The following is a 16,375-nucleotide window of genomic DNA, read 5'->3' on the forward strand; positions in this document are numbered from 1 at the left end:
CAGATCAGGTTGCGTTCCTTCGTACTGACTTCACCCAGTCCATCACAGGCAACCCCTATTCCAACATGGCCTGGGACATGTGGATCGAATGCACCATGAACAAGGGTAGCAAAATGAAGTCTGGTTGGCTCTCTATCCTACAGAATGAGAAGCAGCTGCTGGTGCACTCCAGAAATGTGAACAATTTGGCCCAGATCCGGGCAGCTCACAATGCCCTTGCAAACCGAAAAAAGACAAAGAGGAAGCACACGGAATGCGGCCCCAAACGGATGCGAGAAGATGAGCAGTGTGTGCAAGACCTGGTTGAATGCATGCATGAGTTTGACACCTTCCCGTTCGATACGGCCTCAACCACCCTCCGTACCTTGCAGTCGGCCATGCCCGCCTCTGATGAGCTCGTTGCAGACTTCAACTCAGCCCATGCCGCAGGGGAGAAGAAATTGACCCACTTTTTGGAAGAACGGGTATTCAATAAGAATACCTCTCTTCATGCACCCGTCCCTCTGTGCAAACGATTGACGTTTGCGAAGGCGTTAAGCAAGGAGAAGCCATCCGATGAACTCAAGGCGAAAGCTGCAGAAATGGAGCGAAGCGCCCTCAAGGCAATGATAAACCTGGTTGAGGGCAGTCAACTTGTGAACCTCCCCGAGTTGCTCGAACATCGTATTGTCGAGGAGTGTGTGCCATTATTTAACTCCAACGGCACCTTCAGAAAGACACAGAAGAGCATGCTCGTGCAGAAGCTCTCTCTGGAATCTGTAGATCTGCAGGAATCATACATCGCTCTTGTGGACATGGGCATGATCTGGAGGATGGCAACTCCATCAGCAGAGGATCGGCGGACGCAAGATGGCAACCCATACAAGTGGTCGGACTATGTCCACAAGCTATCATCTATTATCCTTGCACGCCATCATAATGCTCACCGTATCATATGTGTGAACGACCCGTACGACACAGCATACTCGACGAAGGATGACGAGCGAGACCTGAGGGTACAGGGAAACACACATGTGCCCAACACCTACATGAAATTGGGTGACGCATTCCCCACTGCCAGAATGTTCAAGACGCTGCTGTGTAGCTCCAGCAACAAGGGGCGGCTGCAGAAAATGATATGCAGCTACCTGACCGATCTTGCACAGAGTGTTGATGTGGAGATTGTCTACTCTGTCGGCTCCCACTGTACCAACTTATCAACCCAACAACCGATGCAGAACTACAGCTTTGACCAGTCTGAGGCTGACACTGTCCTGTTCTCCACCTATGTAGTTTTGCGCGAGTCAGGCTACAGTGGTCCAGTTGTCATCGATGCCACTGATACTGATGTATATGTTGCGGCAGCACTTATCTCACAGCAGCTGCCAGGTATGCTCTGTATCAAGAGGAAGCAGGAAACGGTACGCTGCTGTGACATGACAACTGACATGATGGCCGACTGTATTGTGCAGCTGCATTGTATGACAGGCTGTGATGCAAACTCAGGCTTTTACGGCAAAGGTAAGAAGTCTGTGTATGACCAGGTGGCGAAGAGCCCTGTTGCCCGACAACAGCTCTCGCGATGTGGAGATAACCTTGCCCTGACAGAGGAGGTGCTGGAGCAGCTCTTTGCCTTCACACGTAGCATCATCTACGGTGACAACAAGAGCAAAACCATGGCTGAGGCCCGTGCTGCTAAATGGAGGACCATCAAAAAGAAATCCTTCATCCGTCTCCCTCCGGATGCCGACAGCTTGCGTCAACATTGCCTCCGTGCCAACTACCTGGCGTATCTGGTGCGCCATCCATCGCTAAAGCACCATCCCTCACCAATCGGACATGGTTGGGAGCTGGTTGGTGGTTGCTGTCGCCCTGTACGTCACACGCGACCCGCACTCCCGATGCATCTACCTGCACCAAGGCCAACTGAAGAGGGACAGGAAGATGAGGAAGATGAGAGCGATGATGATGACGAAAATCGAGTTGCTGCTGTCCAGAGAGGCGATTCATCGGAATCGGAGGATTCAGAATGTAGCGAGGCAGGGTGCTCTGATTCAGACTGATACGGACTCTCAGTGTCATATTGATAAATTAAAAAAAAAGCAGAATTGTGTTTCATTTGTGTTATTGTTCAAAACTTGCCATTTCTCGAGGCAGCATTTTTACGTTATTACATGTTGTTTGAAGTGTTCTCATTTGCTAACTAGTCAAGTTACAGCTAATAAAAGTATTTTATTTGAAGGTTAAGTAGTTGTATATCTTGTCATACATTCTTATTTCATGGTAAAATATTAATATGCAGATTATTTGCTTATAAGTCGATCAGTACTCGAAACGTGTGTAATTTCTCGACCGGGTGGCGGCCATCTTGGATTTGTGGGTCCGAACGATGTCATAGCGCCAAACTGATGTCAGAAATGGAATCCTTGTGGTCGACTTACCCCAAAAAGTGCATTTACACATGACTCTAGGCGCTCTGGTTCAAAAGTTAATTTTTTAAGATGGCGCGAGCAGCCATCTTGGATTTGGCCCTCTAGCAAAAATTGCCGGGATTTTTGGGAGGGACCTTGGGTCTATATTTTTTATAAAAGGTCCAATGATGTCAAATCAAGTGTCAAAACATCTTAGCAGAAGAATGGTCACGGAATTGAGGTTCTAAACCCAACTATTAGACTTGACACAATATACAAATGTTCGCTTTATTAAATATTTTTTATTAAGAAATAAACCTAAGTATAGTTCATTAGTGTAACACAAATTACTTTAATCAATTCACTTATTAAATGTATTTAGGACAGATCAACTCAAAATGAATTGTTTTCATCTGCGGACCGCCCCTTTGCACATCCCCTTTGCGCATGCGCAACATCCGTTCTGTCTTTTGCCTCCTTTTCTCTGACACTGACTGTGGAAACTGACTGGGGAAAGTCTATTCTTTGGTAAGTATTTTAGTAGTTTTTTAGTAGTCTCTAGTAGTTTAGAACGTACCCTGTTTCCAAGTAATGCCTTTTCATACAGTGATATCGACAAGAATATTTGAAACCACCGTGTTATATTTTGCTCCGTTTTGTAAACGGCAAGCTAGCTATGGCTAGCCAGATAACTGGTAGCTAGAAGCTAGCTTGCTACATGTGGGTAGCATTGAATACCTGCTGGATAATGGAGATTAGTGAATTGTATTATATTAGATTTAATGTTATTTTCATTGAACACAGTACACCAAAATTGAGTTTATATCCAACCAAAAAAATGCAAAGAGTAATTAAAGTGCATGAGGTAAGCGCCGCCATCATAATGCTCAGGTCTGTCCATCTCTCCTGGCCTTAGTGCAGGCAGGCAGAGGAGGACTGTAGGAGTTCAGTTGAGTTTAGGCACTGGTCTTTTTTTTACAGCCAAATATTTAATCTAAATAATGAGATAATATATGTGCTGAGTCTTTTATGGGTAACCTCGCTGGACTTACTAGCTTTTCAGACCCTCTTAGCGACTTTATTTCTAAAAAGCTACTAGTGAAAAATGTAGCGAGTTATTGAGATCATCAGGGGGAAAGTGGGAAATCTACACCAATCTATTATATTGTAATTTATTCCTTCGCTGTTCACTCAGCGGGGTCTCAGCACCGCGTCTCCCCCTCTCCTCTGGCGCTGTGCGAACACAGGCACGAGTGAGATTGAGTTACTATGGTTACAGTTACGCTATTTCTCTGAAACTGTTCAACATAAACAAAAACTGACCTGATCCAATTCAAACGGTGCCATTACTACAGAGATGCGGTGGGTTCTTAGGCAATTACAGTGGAACTATATGCTCAATTTAACAGCATAAACACCTAGCATAAATAGTGTAATAATATAGTATTTTCCGACAAGCTGCTACAAATCTTCACCAGCAAAGGAGGAGTGAAGGGGAAAAAGATTAAGGAAGTCCTTGCAATCACAGATTTGGTTAGTACAAATGCATTTTTCGTCAGATACCATGTCCTACTTAGGGACATTTCGACTGATACAACCTTTCTGGTCTTCAGACAACCGCTCTGTCGCACCCACATTAACTAAATTCTGTCCTGATTTGTCGACCCTGCTTTAGTGTGACAACATCAACACCAGGAGGGAGTGCATCCTGAGAAGCCTTGTAATATACCTAAATGAAGATCCAGACTCGTTCTTCAAGGAGTATCTGGTAAGTTTATACAATATTTTTCCCATGTAGCGTTGAACAGTGTTACCCTAACTTATTCATACCATGGCATGTATTTATAATGAGAACATCCTATGGCACACCACCATTCATACCCAAGGCTAGATGTCTATAATGTCAACTTCTCGCTTGTGTATACTACTTAAGTATCTAACCTGTGTATCCTTGTGACTATTATTATTTTTGTTGTTTTGTTTCCCATTGTAAAGGTCCTTGGGTCTCTTGAAAGGCGCTATAAAAATTAAAATTATTATTATTATTATCAATAAATAAATGAATGTAAAAATAAATACAGGAATAAATAAGGAAATAAATAAATAAATATGGATATTAATGAATAAATAAATGTATACATTAATTCAGGGATAAATAATAAATAAATGCTGAAATAAATACATTTAAGAATAAATAAATGTAGAAATAAGTAGGTAAATAAATAAATATGGCAATAAATAAACGTATCAATTAATACAGAAATGAATAAATACATGCTGAAATAAGTAAATTCTCGAATAAATAAATATTGAAATACATAGAGAAATAAGTAGGTGAATGGATTAATAAAAACATAAATAAATGTTTAAATTATTACAGGAGTAAATAAATAAAATAATAAATAGATTCTGAAATAAATACATGAATAAAATAATAAATATAGAAATAAATAGGTAAATGTATGAATAAATAAGTAAAAGTTGATAAGCAAACAGGACATACATGGATAACTATCTTTATTAGATTTAATTTATTTCTACATTTTTGTACAACTATTTATTTCTGTATTTCAGGCTCTGTATGTTGATAAGGTTGGAGGTCCTTATCTCACTTTAAAGCAGTATTGATTAGGCGAGCCAGACAGAAGCAAATCTGCTTCTCTAAACTGCAGTTGATGGTTTAAGAATGCTTATTTATATTTCATACACAGTTTTCTGTTTGTGGGGTTCAGCTTTTTACTTAACATACTTGTTTGTGTTGTTTTCAGGCCTCCGCCACTGACGATGCAGAGAGGGACATTTCCAACACAGTCATGGGGATTTACACGATCCGAAGAAACGGGGATGGGGGGCCAGAGGACGTGGGAATTGTTATCGAAGGCATTAAAGTCATGGAAAACGTAGGCAGCGTCATTGTGGGACTCATCATGCTCTTGGGGCTAATTTATGCATTTGATCTCAGCTTCCCGGACAACCTGAAGTACACCTTTGAGTTTCTACAGAAGGTCGTAATGAACTTGGATGGGCACAAGCTGAATGCAAAAATACAGCAGCTGAAAATCAAGCTGTTTGCATAAGAGGTGAAGTGTATTGTCATGTTTCCTTAACAAATATTTAGCTTTTTTGTAATTGTAGGTTCAAAGCAAATGGCTACACTACACTTATTCAATTACCAAATATACTGTAGGGTTTGTGCAATGCGCTCTTTTATATATCAAAACCACCCAATGATATTCCCTGTTTGGAGAGCAGTGCAAAGCATCCACCTTTTTATAGTGTCTTTGTTGTTTATGGCTCTGGGAGATCTAGAATAGCTGGGTGTTCATTTTTCACCAGTTTCGGCACTGTTACGGCAGTGCTATTTGCACCACTTTAAAAATGTTCTTTAAAAAAAATGTTTTTACATCTTGCTCTGTGTATTCAAGTAGAGTTAATATTGAGATGTATATACAAATATTGATGTTGAATTGAGGATTACTGTCACCTTCCTCATCCATGATTGGCATTATTATTATTTTTCTGAGTTGCTTTTATCTCCTGCTCAGTCTGTTTATTGATGTTTTATAAAAAAAGAAATGCAGACAGACAAATAACTCTGACAGAGAACTTTGACACTGTTTACACAAGTAAAGTGAGGATTGGCTATCCACCTCAAGGTGTAATTGTTATCTGAGAATTTTCAATAAAAATATCTCAACTAGGTTTTGTCTCATGAGTGTTTTAATGGGGGAGAAAGTGAAAAATAATTATATTTTTACATTATTTATTTAACAATTAATTGTATTAGTTTGAGTTGGACAAATGTAAATTCATTTAATTTACTTAACGTAATAATTTTATTTCAGCTTTATTTGATAAAAATGAGTTGGACTAACTCAATTCAATTTTATTAAATGGATGTTTTTAGTTTCAGTTGGGGCTACGAATATTTATTGGATGGAAATCCTGCCCACAATTGAATTGAGTTCATCCAATGAGTTATTTTTTTGGCTGAGGGAGTATCTGGACCTACTGAACATGGAGCGTGCAGCTTCTCTGCTGGGGGATTTTGAGGGGAGATAGGAGGATTGCGGTTCACTGTCCGCAGCTCTCCTATCTAACCCTGTCAATATGGCATCTCCTGTGTAATGTATAATGTATTGTGTATGTAATGTCCTGTGTATGTCACAATCAGCTGTCTTAGGAAGTCATCCTTGCATCCACCCCCCCCCCCCCCCCTCCCCCGTTACGTTTTGTTTAGTTGTTTGTTGTTACATGTTTTGATGTACGGTTTGATATCTGGAGCAATGTCTGTTAAAAAAGAAAAAAAAGAAAATTAAAAAAAAAAGAAAAAATGAGTTATTTTTTTGAGTGAGATTGAGAATAAAGTTGACTTTGACTTTGACTTTGAAGGAGCTATCTGGATACATTTTCCAATATAATATATAACTTTTTTTTTATATCACAAGTTCCCAAAAAATATGTGAAACAAACACTATAAGCCTACATTTTTTTATTTTAGGCTACTTGGTTAGTTTTTCCATTGATGTTGATGTTTTAACCATTGTGTCAGCACATATACATGGTTTAATAATTGAATTACATATTTATCTTTTTTACAAAATAGGTACTGTATAATTCGATGAGTTGTAGGCTATGTTTAATATCAGCATAATTTAGAGTAAAATCGTTTTATTGTAAGTGTGAGCTTACTGAAATGGCTAAAACCTAAAATAAAGGAACATGTTGCACATAATATCGTTTTGCTTTTTGACTTGAATTATGTAACAGGAAACAGGTGACATTTTTGCTTCAAAGTTCAAAAAGAAAATAAGGTAATGTTGTTAGTTAACGAAAGCCTAAACTTAGCATAACATTGACAAGACATTTAGCTAACCCAATGTCTAATTTAAATCACATTCTGATGTAATATTTTGCAATATAGAATATATATAAACCAATAAATGTTAACTAACGCTCCATGTGGAAGAAATGCCCGTGTTTTTTTTTAATATAGTGCACCAAAATTAAATACAGTAGGCTAATACAGTCGATCATCACATTCACCGATTTAGAACAACGTAATGTGCGCACTTGTGTTACTGTAACCACGTGACTGCTGGTATGAAACACACACCTTTGTTTCAGGACACCACAAAGAGCATTTCCACTTTCCAGCATCACATTCACGGCTGCATACCATCAATACCTCTGCTGCCTGAATGACTGGTGACAGCAGTCAGCAGGTGAACAGGTGACATGCTCGCTCACTTCCAGCGTTTTCATGGCTCGTTCTGCGCCTCTATGGCACGTTTGTCATTCGTGATCGCGGTTTATTGTGGACTGTTCAGGAATATAACGAGTGGGCCATTATTGTGAGTGTTTGAGAGGTTTATGGTGTGTCATTATCCCGCTACGGGGTCTTATTTGGATTTGGAAAGCGACTTTAAGAACAATATCTCCTCAATCCAAGATTTGGAAGTGATTACTGCACGGTGGGATGGCGGAGGAAACCTTCAACGAATCATTTCCAGATCTGAAGGAAGTGGAAAATAAAGTTGGCAGGAAGACACCGGAAAGTCTTCTAATTTGGATGAGGGATGCTGCGGACGGCGAAAATGGATGGAGGTCTGATGTGGTGGACATGGGAGATCGCAGCTCCGATAGTTTTTCTGACAAAATAAGCAATTTAAAACAAGAGATGGTGAGTATTCTCACCCTAAATATATAGATATAGGCACTACATGTTTTCTACATCTGCTGTTTAGTGCACAACATGTTTCTGCCATAGCCTATACTTTATATTCTAATTACTTGTTTTTCTCTAGACTGAAGAAATGTCAAAGTCACAGGGTACCTTGTGCCGCTTCACCTGCTTATTTCGATTCCTAATGACAGACTGAATCACCTGTCTCTCCACCACACCCCTCACCTGGCCTCTCTGTTTCTCTTCCACTCCAATCACTTCTGGATACGTCCTCTGGTCATACTCTGGAAGCCTTGCACATCATCTTTGTTCCTCCCTCATTTTCCTAAGGTGTTTTGCTCTTTCTTCTGCCTCATGTGTTGTGGCTATGGCAGCAGTGGCGGTTCTACGGGGTGGCAGCTGCCAACTCAGAAAAATGCCTTGCCACCCCAGCTGCCACCCCAGTTGGCAGCTTTGTTTTGAAAGAAAAGTTGTGGCTCATCGGACATTTATGAGAGGAAATCTCTAATGTCCGAGTGCAAGTGAATGCAGCACAAGACGCGAGCCTTGTAACCCCTCCCCCCCCCCCCCCCTGGCGCGAGCTTGGAAATATGATTGGCGGCGATTTCATTTGAACGGGAGGACAGCGCAAAACGAGAAGCATTTCGGATACAAGTAGACAGAAGGAATGAGGTATTTGCGGTCAGGGTATGGCTGGGGTAGGCTACAGCCATACCAATAAATGGCTTAGCCCCACCATGAACAATGATGTTAAAGTAAGCAAAATATTGTCTGCCAACTCGCGCGGAGTAAATTGCACAGACAGCAAGATTGATTTCAGTAGCCACTTGTCTGGAAATACCGAAGAACAGAAACGGTTTTGAAAACTTTTGTCACGTAGTGATCGTCTTCTCAATAGAACATCTTTGATAATGTCTTCTGGCCAATCAGAATCAAGATAACGGTGTGGTGTTGTTGCAGGAAGTCCCGACGGAGAATACTTTTGCTGTAGTACATCTCTATATACATCGGTACAACATTACGTGTTGATAGAAATCAACACGTAATGAAATAAGACGCCACGGTTTGATGATTGATAGGTGTGTGGGCTGTCTTTCATTTTGACACACAGAACAATGGGGGCTATCCACCCTTATCCACAATGTAATGTAAGTAATTCACACAGCCTCTTCCCTCTTCTCTCTGTGAGGAGCAGCAGCTTCAGCTTTCAGAACAAAGTAACAAAAAACTAAAATGGCATTCATTTTTTAAAATATGTTGTGGAGTAATAGATTTATTTATTTTTCTTCTCAAGAGAGTACCAGAATGTGTATTTTATGTTAGTATTTCCAAAAATCTCCTGGGGGAGAATCCCCCCAAACCCCCCTGTAGGGGTTGGGTTTTCAGCATGTCAACTCTTTCCCCTGTGGGGAAATTGCAGGATTGGCTCCAGGTCACCCTTTTTATTTAATACAAGACAAATGTGCCTTTTTATTTCATACAGTTCAATTTGGATTGAGACAGGGAAATAATCTAAACCTCACGCGTGGCGTTTCACTGTCAAGGGGAGTGTGTATGTAATTACATTGCAAATACTGACTTGAGCCCCACCACTGTATGGGTTAGCCCTACCATAGATTACCCAACACAAATACTCTGGCGCCGCAACTGTTTGCGGTCTACTATGACAGAGAAGAGCCTGTCAAGTTTGGCTGTACTCAGCATTGAATCAAAACGCACCATAGCTTTAAATCTTAATAAGTTTGTGAGGCGTTTTGCTGATCGAGATGTTAATCACCACATTCAGCTGTTATAGACATGCCAACTTGATGCTCTGCTCACGGATGAGTCGATGAGAATAATAAACTGTTTAAGAAGATGACCTTACATGTGTACATATATGTTTCTTCTTTGTGGGGGTCTGCCCCCAAAAAACAGTCTCAAGTCCTGAGAAAGTCAAATAAGACGCTGTGTAAAACTTCACTGCCCAGCCAAAAAAAACTAACCACTTTGATTTAACTAGGCCAGTAGGTAAGGACTTTCCACTGGATCATAACTGCAGCGATGTATGTTTTAGCTGAATACACGTTTGTTTTAACCCTAACTGATGCAGTTAGTCATTTCTTTAATGTTTTTTCTTTCTGATGTAAAGTCAAGGTTGTAACTGTTTGCAATGAAGTTGTGGGGCGCTGAAATGTTCCTTTTGATTCTTTTAAATTATGATAGTAATCACTGGTCTTTCAAATTTGAAGGAGGGTGAGCAAGCATCTTGAGGAACATTCATCATTAACTCCTCCAAAAAAGATAGTTTATTTAATAATAACACTAAATATGTGAATCATAACAGTGATTGACAGCTGATAGGAATAATATGATTGTTAATATTATCATATTCATACAGACACACATCGATGAGACAGTTAATGTACTTATTGCAGCAGTCTGCATATTTGGTACCCCTGCTGGTCTATGAGTTAAACCAACTCATTCAGTTAAAATTCATTAAATTACGTGTGCCACCTTATATATTTATATTTAAGGCTTTACTGATGTGCCACAATAATGTCACCTCATGTTATTGAGTTAAAATATCAATATTGTGGCTTTCCAAGTTAACATTGATTGATATGACTGCGATTAAATCATCATATACTTCTGCCAGGGGATGCCACCCCTGAAATTCTCCTGCCACCCTCTTGCCACCCCATGAATATTTGTCTAGATCCGCCCCTGTATGGCAGAGGTCTTCACTAGGGGGGGACAGAATCTTTCAGGAGAGATGTTAAATGCACACAGCTCTCCACACTCGTATAACTGCAGTGCGCACATGGGCGGATTATGATAAAATAGGCACCTGGGCACAGGCATGCAAAAGGCCCCACAACAAAGAGACAATGACTTATAGATTTTTGTGTGCCTCTTTGTATTCTCCTGTCTGTGGTTGTTTTGCACATTTTTAAGACATTTAAAAAAAAAAAACATAATGTTTTCAAATGTTCCGCCCATTCGTCTGTCAACATGTCCTGCTGAACGTGATATCTAAAAGATGCTATACGGGAATTTCTTAAAATCAGCAACAATCTTACACTTGGACTCAATCATAAACAGATTTTTTTTGAGAGGCAAGTGTCAAAAGTAATGATAGCTGTAATCTCACAATACATATTGTGGCCATAACTCATGAATTCATACCCTATTAATGAATGTTATACATTTCTAATAGGATACAATGATAAAGTGTTGAGATTTTGGATTGACATGGATATAACTGTATATACTGAAACTTCACTGGCAGAAGCATACAAACCACAGTTATCTTAGTTAGTGGTAATTTTTGTGTCCCTTTGTGTTTGTTTTGTGTTCATTTAAACTTGTTGTAGCTTTTTTGGGGGGGTTGTTTTGCCCCATTTTGTCACCATTTAAAAAGCCAGTCTGGCTACTTTGGGCTCCTGGTCCTGTGCCCGGTATGCCCAGGCAGGCAGTAATCTATGAGTGCACATACTTTAATCACAACGTAAGTGTCCTTATTTGCTTCACGTTCATATATATATATATATATATTATTTATATATGTATATATAGGGGTATGTATATATATATATAACTCTGCACTGTTCCTGCATATAGAGGTGTCTGCGTTCTGCTGATGTGAAGATTCTGCGGCAGCTGGTGGCTGTGCACGAGGGAATCGAGGCGATGCGTTGGCTGATGGAGGATCGGGGCGCCTTAGCTAGCCATGGCAGCAGCCTGACAGGCAGCCTGAGCAGCCTGGCAACGTTGGAGGAGGCCTCCATGTTCCCCTGCAGGTACTGTACAGTGATTCGATTGGCAGGTGTACAGGAACATGTCCTCATTTAAACCCTATATTTTTATAAATACTACCTTCAGATTAAATGTATGAGGGCTGCCGTATAGCTCAATTGGTATAGCGGAGAACCTGAAGGTTCCAATATAGGTCATTTGCTGTGTCATCCCCCGCTGTCTCCCCCTTTCAACACTGTCACTTCAATAAAGGCACCCAACAAAACATTTTCAAAGATAAATACAACGGGTATGAACATTTGCAATAAACAAAGTAATACCATGACTTACATCTTACAAAACATATTGGTGTAGTGTGGTTGAGTCTTCCTATCATCACCAGGGGTGTTTGCATTACAGAAAGTCTGCAATTCGCAATATATGACCAGATAAGACACCCATAAACATACACAAGTAATTTAAGCTAAATGTCGATGTTACTTTCATATTTGGCATATTAATGGACAGTATTTGACAGTTCATCTTTCAGGATATATACACACTTTTTATATTATCACTGCTGTGAAAATACACTGACCAGGATTGTGCTAAATCTCTTGAACATGAACTGAGCATTTGCTCACATCCTTGTAAATGACCACAGTTTTTTGACCTGGTCCATACAGTGTACATTCAACACAAAACATCTGAAACCTAAAACCAAGAAAACTAAATTTCCCAAACATTGTCAAATGTAATTTATCTCTGCATTTTGAAGGTAAACATTTAGCAAAAACCTTTGCTCCCACAGAGAAAGCCAGAGTCCAACTCAGGATTTGACTGAAACATCTGGAGGGGAATCAGATGATCACACACTATCCACTGATGACGCGGATACAAACCGCATGGAGATCCCAGAGTCTACTGAAGCAAGGCAATCAAGTCCTTCCACCCCTGAGTTTGAAGTCAGTATTTCCACACATGGCAGGCGTGATGGGGCAGCATTTACTCCTGTTAATGGTTTGGTTAGAGCCAAATTTCCAAAGTCACAACCACAAGACCTTAAAGCTGGCACTGACATTGTCAGAAAAGCTCTCCTCAGATCTAGCAGAGCAAAAAAAGACATGAGAGCAGATAGTGGTAGCTTTTCCCTCACTGAACAGTCACAGATAGATCACCAAGCTCAGGAGAGTCCCAGAACCTCTCTGAACAATACCATGGAAGAGGAAGAGACTGCGCCCAATAGAGAGACTGCTTTACTGGGCTATGACGCTCAGTGGTGCTGGGTGGAGTCACTGGACGATGTGATGTTTCTATGATCTCCCATAAGCACCATTTGAATGGATGATCTCTGGTTTGAAGCTATTCCTTTCAAATTCGACAGTAATGCAGTAGGATTTTAATTGCACTTTAAAACTGCTAAATAAATTAAGTAAATGTAAACTGTTTGATATGTGTATTTGTAATACTTTCAAAATCCCAAAAACATGTTTATCCTAAAATGAAGGCAACCACAAACGTGAAGAAACTCTTTTAGAAGATTACTAGAATTACAGAGATATTGATCATGAACTTTTCTCTCATTTTCATGTGATTGTAATTAATTTGATTCAATTGTCTGATTTTTTTCATATACAATAATGGCTGCTAGCTTTCTTGTGCTTATTTCTCTCATATTGTTCATTGTCTTTTAAATCTTTGACAGTTGTAAATATAGGACAACAATAAATATGAGGTAAATAGTGTACTTTTAGTTCACTACATTTATTTTGTACCGTTAATTTCTTTACAGATTTGGATTAATAATGTGAAATATAATCAACTCTTAAATCAGACTTTAGTCACACCTGGAGTAAATTCACAAGCTACCCTGCAATATACAAACTCATTAAACAGCTGCACCTTTGCCAACTTTGAGAACACTTTAATGATCAATCATTATAATCAGAGCATATCATATCTATTATTTTGTAATGGGCCAATCTGCGTAATGAGTACTTTTACTTGTGGTACTTTAAGTATAATTCGATGCTGATACTTTTGTACTTTAACTTGAGAACCATTTAAAATGCAGGACTTTTACTTGTAACATTGTATTCCAACACTGTGGCATTTCTACTTAAGTAGAGTAATTCCTCCACCTGCTATTCCAAGAATAGCAGATGAAGTATGAATAATGTGTGTAAACATCACATTTGTTGTAATATAATATTCAACTTTTAGAATGCTGGATATTAAATAAAGTTAAACAAGTCCTTCATGACAGATACTACACACATTTAGGTGGTTAAAAACATGAATTGCGGCGTTGTCTTTTTGGTAATCTAAAACTCGTAGATTTAAGTGTCAATATCGTATAACTACAACACCTAAATGTAATTAATTGTGTGTAGTATATTTGATTTATTAACACAAATGTGTAGTTACAGGTGTTTTATTTTGAATTTTTTTACATTATGTCTTTCAAAATGAGTTAAATTACAAATGAAAGAGGGATTTATATGGAGGACGGAACATAGTGATAAATCCATAGATTTATCACTGTTTTGTTCGTTTCTGTATATGATCTTTCCGACAGACAGCAAAGGCAGCACCCGTTACATTCGTGACGTCGTGTATTTACACAGAAACCAGGAAGTGCTGTGCAGGTGGAATGATTTGTCCGTAGCGTTAGATTTGTTTGACATTACTGGACATTACAGGTAGATACATAACAATGTAATGGTGCAAAAACTGGCAAAGAAAACATGGACATTTGTTTTCTACGTGCTCTACTTTTCGTTGCCCTGTCAGCTTGGACTTTAGCGGACGGTAAGTGTTTTTTTAAGCCAAAGGGACGAAGTCAGATATAACTGGTGTTAGCATGTTTGCTACTATGTTTAGTCCGAGTTTAGCTGAATGACAGAAACCTTTCGCGCAGTCTGTGCTCTTTAAAATAGTCTCACACTTCTCTCACGTGAACATTTTTGTTTAAACAATGTATCTATTATTGTTAATATAATACTGCTAATTGGTTATGTAGCTTAGAAGCGTTGACATGCACCAATGTTTAGACTTTTTTTTAGCCCTGATGAGTGTGTCAGCATTTTAGTGTAAACTATTAATTTTGTCAGATGAACTGTATACGTTATTCTTTATCTCTGTAGTTAAGATTACCACAATATTTTGTAATGTTTTTTAACCCAAAGATTATATCTTGCTTGATTTGGGAAACGCCACAACATTTGTTCTGCCTGGTTAAAGTCTTGATATGTGCTAAGACCAATATAATATGACAAGTTTTGATCACAATAAAAGTGTAACTCATCAAGAAACGTGAAGGAAACCCTTACACTGTTTAATCGAGGTCTTCTGTCTGAGTTTATTGTTTTACACTTTTCTACACACTCCTTTATTGAGTTTATTGTAGTTTCTGAGATAATTTAAATATTATAACACATGTAGTTTTTGGGCACATAAGACCACTATATCAAAATATGATATCAATATAATTCATTTAAAAAACAGTTGTACTATGTGCCAGAAGATGAAATATAGAATAAGTGAAAAAAACTCAAACATTTCAGCCAAACAGTTTGACTGATAGAAAGTTGCCCTTGCGGCCATCAATGGGTTAATACTCCCATTGGAGTGTTATATTTCATCAGGTGTTTATAGAAAATAACTGTGTCTTTTATCTTACCCACTACAGATGGACAGGTGACATTTGTCTCAGAGCTCTCTTCCAAACCGGCTCAGAAGTTGTCAAAGTACGGTTGGTATGGCAACGTGAGGTTGCAGAGGTTTCATATACCAGAGGAAACTGCCATCGCCCGCTGGCTGTTCTCCGTCACCAAGGGCAACAACTTCAACTGTGGAAAGCACAATGTCACCATGTAAGATACACAGTACTTATTCCAGCATCATGTGTTTGTCTATCCATTGTCTATGATATTTATTTTAGTTTCTGTTCCCGTTTTGGCTCTTCTTCATCTCTATAAAGCAGTTGTGTGCTGAATGTTAAGCCGATAACCTTACCGTTTTTTATCAAACTAACTTTGGAACTGTCTTTTTCTGTAGCCATATCCAATACGGTGCTCCTCCAGTCATAAATCCAACAGGGAAGGTGTTTCCCAATGCGACACTATGGAGCCCCCCTCTGTCTCTGATCCTACCAGTGACATCACAAAGCTCCACAACCTTTAACCTCTCCAACCCTGCTCCCGGAGACTGGTTTGTTGGTGCCCACCTGCCTGAACATGATGGGCGTATTGAGCAGAAGGTTTGTATGGAGTCATATACAGTATTTTACTTTCTGATGTGTCTGTTGTTTTAGTCCTGATTTCAAGAGTCCCCCCCCCCCCCCCCCCCCCTCTTTAACTGAACTGTCACTCTGGACGTAATGCACACATACACCATGCTAATTGAAATTACTGCAATTTTCAAATATATTATTCAAATATAGCATGATAGGTCCACTTTAAATTTCATTTAAAAAGCGCCACTTCAAGGTACTTTTTTAAAAGGGGTTTTTTATGTAAAGAATGATTCAAATCACTGGAGATATACAGAACATAATGTTAATACCAGAATAAAATCA

At 39.2% G+C, this 16,375-nt stretch overlaps 2 protein-coding genes and 1 long non-coding RNA gene across 6 annotated transcripts in view; all 3 read left to right on the forward strand.

Annotated features, from left to right (window-relative positions):
• The first annotated feature begins 2,867 nt into the window (after positions 1–2,867).
• LOC307020014 lies at positions 2,868–6,092 on the forward strand. Its single transcript, XR_013802760.1, has 3 exons — positions 2,868–2,918; positions 4,066–4,158; positions 5,159–6,092. It is a non-coding gene; the product is annotated as an uncharacterized lncRNA (long non-coding RNA).
• A 1,448-nt stretch (positions 6,093–7,540) lies between these two features.
• On the forward strand, positions 7,541–13,239 carry LOC307018919 (uncharacterized protein). Of its 2 annotated transcripts, none has more exons than XM_079649421.1 (3): positions 7,541–8,073; positions 11,683–11,861; positions 12,608–13,239. In XM_079649421.1, the coding sequence occupies exons 1-3, from the start codon at positions 7,870–7,872 to the stop codon at positions 13,113–13,115; spliced, it is 891 nt and encodes a 296-aa protein (XP_079505547.1). In that variant the 5' UTR covers positions 7,541–7,869; the 3' UTR covers positions 13,116–13,239. The 2 variants fall into 2 exon arrangements, with proteins under 2 accessions (XP_079505547.1, XP_079505548.1); XM_079649422.1 differs by lacking the exon at positions 7,541–8,073 and adding an exon at positions 8,866–9,224.
• Positions 13,240–14,409: 1,170 nt separating this feature from the next.
• LOC307018917 (post-GPI attachment to proteins factor 6-like) overlaps positions 14,410–16,375 on the forward strand; it is a 55,304-nt gene continuing 53,338 nt past the window's right edge. Inside the window, exons 1-3 of one of the 3 annotated variants that reach the window (XM_079649418.1) lie at positions 14,410–14,607; positions 15,488–15,671; positions 15,856–16,057. In XM_079649418.1, coding sequence (XP_079505544.1) covers positions 14,544–14,607; positions 15,488–15,671; positions 15,856–16,057 — 450 coding nt within the window. In that variant the 5' untranslated portion in view covers positions 14,410–14,543. The remainder of the gene's footprint in view (positions 14,608–15,487; positions 15,672–15,855; positions 16,058–16,375) is intronic. The other 2 variants (XM_079649416.1, XM_079649417.1) reach the window with 2 other exon arrangements.

This window comes from Notothenia rossii, assembly GCF_949606895.1.
Source record: "Notothenia rossii genome assembly, chromosome: 9".
NCBI lineage: Eukaryota > Metazoa > Chordata > Actinopteri > Perciformes > Nototheniidae > Notothenia > Notothenia rossii.